The sequence below is a fragment of the Sphaeramia orbicularis genome, chromosome 14 (assembly GCF_902148855.1).
Source record: "Sphaeramia orbicularis chromosome 14, fSphaOr1.1, whole genome shotgun sequence".
NCBI lineage: Eukaryota > Metazoa > Chordata > Actinopteri > Kurtiformes > Apogonidae > Sphaeramia > Sphaeramia orbicularis.
In genome coordinates, this window is record NC_043970.1 from 8,783,841 (window position 1) to 8,786,054 (window position 2,214).

The 2,214-nt window shown below is 36.9% G+C and overlaps 1 protein-coding gene across 2 annotated transcripts in view; it reads right to left on the reverse strand.

The window, feature by feature from the left end:
• Positions 1 to 1,688: 1,688 nt before the first annotated feature.
• c14h5orf24 (chromosome 14 C5orf24 homolog) overlaps positions 1,689 to 2,214 on the reverse strand; it is a 15,844-nt gene continuing 15,318 nt past the window's right edge. For both annotated transcript variants that reach the window (XM_030153812.1, XM_030153811.1), the window contains exon 2: positions 1,689 to 2,214. This exon is cut by the window's right edge. In XM_030153812.1, the coding sequence (XP_030009672.1) occupies positions 2,130 to 2,214 (85 nt within the window). In that variant the 3' untranslated portion in view covers positions 1,689 to 2,129.

Consider the following 2,214-nt stretch of genomic DNA (forward strand, 5'->3'; position numbering starts at 1 on the left):
CTGTAAACACTGTTCATCTAAACATTTATCTGCAGATAACTTTTCTATGGTGGAAAATGATCAAATGAGGCCTTCATGGTCAAAACAGCAATGAGAGAAAAAATGTTCTCATTAGGAGGTGAACTGCTGTATTTTAGTTTTATGCTTTTAGTGAAAAAGAAAGAAAGAAAGAAATATGAATTTGGTTGACAGCTGGACAGCACTATCTCAGTTACTCTGATCATATCTGCATGCTTGTGAACAATGCACAGACGCTAATGAAGTAAAACACAGCAGGAGTCCTGTGTTTTAGTGTTAAATCTGGGGTGTTATGGAAAATATTGGATAATTTGAGCTGTTAGCCTGCAGGACAATCAAAGTGAGCAGTGGTACCTTCTCATAGATCTACAGCAGGGGTCACCAACCCTAGTCATCGAGAGCTACTATCCTGCATGTTTTAGATACTTCCCTCTTCCAGCACACCTGAAGGTTGTTATCAGGCTTCTGCTGATGATAGGCTTATCATTTGAATCAGGTGTGTTGGAACAGGGCTACATCTACAACATGCTCTTGAGGACCACGGTGGTTGACCCCTGATCTATAGTATCTCTCAGATGCCAGTGAGAAAAGCACTTAACTCCCCACTGTTAATCTGAAGCAGCACAAAATAGAAAGCTGGAATTGAGACAACGATGTCCACACTTTACAAATGGGACACTGTCAAGTGCCACATCCATTGCAATTACAGATTTTTTCAGTTGCTTACTTTTCAAAATAACGTTGCCATACTCTTCCCCCAGTTTACTCCTTCAACTGTTTTCTACCGCACATGGACAAACATGATCAGATCAGAGTTGATCTGCATATTCTTTACATCATTACTCAATCCAACATCATGTTCCTTGTAGTCATTTCCTGCTTGTTGCCCTAGCCAACCCCAAGTGACATATGAATTCATTTCTTGGATGTAATTTTGGCTCCTGATGTTACAGCAGTTGAGTATTAATATTATTCTCCATTTATTTATATGAGTAAAATGTATCGTTATGGAGCTAAATTCCTGTCAAAATCTAACAAGCCAAAATGTTTTATCAATGCCCTGCAAGTTTCATTTGCAGATCCAAATGCAAAGTGCATCTCTAAAACATCATGCTACAAAAAACACTACAACTTCCTTTCCTTGATTTTCATAGTAAGCTAAAAAAGAAAAAAGAAGGGGCAAGATGGATCACTATGAATTTTTTTTTTTTTTTTTTAAGTCTGCATTAAAAGTCATGTGACAGTTTTCTTAATCTTAGCAGAATACATTTTATGTACTTTTAAGACATACTATAGTAGTTATAGAGGCATCATGTTTTAGAAATTGGGTGTGTATTTATTTTATATGCAATTTTTGTATTGGAAATCAAACTGCTTACATTTGTGAATGTTTTCTACTTGCAAACCATGCTGAGATGGCTAATGAATCATAACACAATTGTAAAAACATGTTGTTTTGTAAGTTTTGGCCAAAAATTTGCTCCATTTATTACACAGCTTTCACCAGTGCAGTGGACCATGCTGTAGTTCTGTGGCCTATTTTTATCACTTCATTTCAGGCTTTGACATGACATTTTCCGTTTTGCCAAATAAGTTAATTGCTGTTAACACAATATGAGACGTGTTTCAGTAGCTGTGAAATTAGGACAGATCCAATCTCTGTAATAAGATCTGTAATAAAGCTATGATAGCAAAGAAGTGGATATCATTCTTCCTGGTCACTTTAGTGGTGTCTAAATAAAACTATATCAACCATTCAGTGGTGTTAAAATGCTACATATAACATAAAACAATGATACTTGTCATGATCTATAGTTGAAACAAAACCCCTTCTGCAATGAACATCTAACATTATTTTTTTTCCAAGAAAAACATATCCAGAAATGTGTATTGAATACTTTTGTATGCTACAAATCTCCATTAGTAGCACTGAACATAAAACAGTATCATATAAGGTGGCAAGCACACAGATGACAACACAAATAACAGAAAATCTCCTTGTCTCACAGCAGACTGTAAAAGTTTACAGTCACCTCCTATGTCCAGCAGAAAACCTGTACACATGCGTCTCTTCCACTGACTGAGGGTGACTGGAGACTGAGTAAGAACGGTTACTCATTGGTTGTCTTGTCTTTGCAGGAAGGTTCACAGAGGATCTCTTTGTGTGGTAGTGGGTAGGGGAAGGCTGCTCCACTG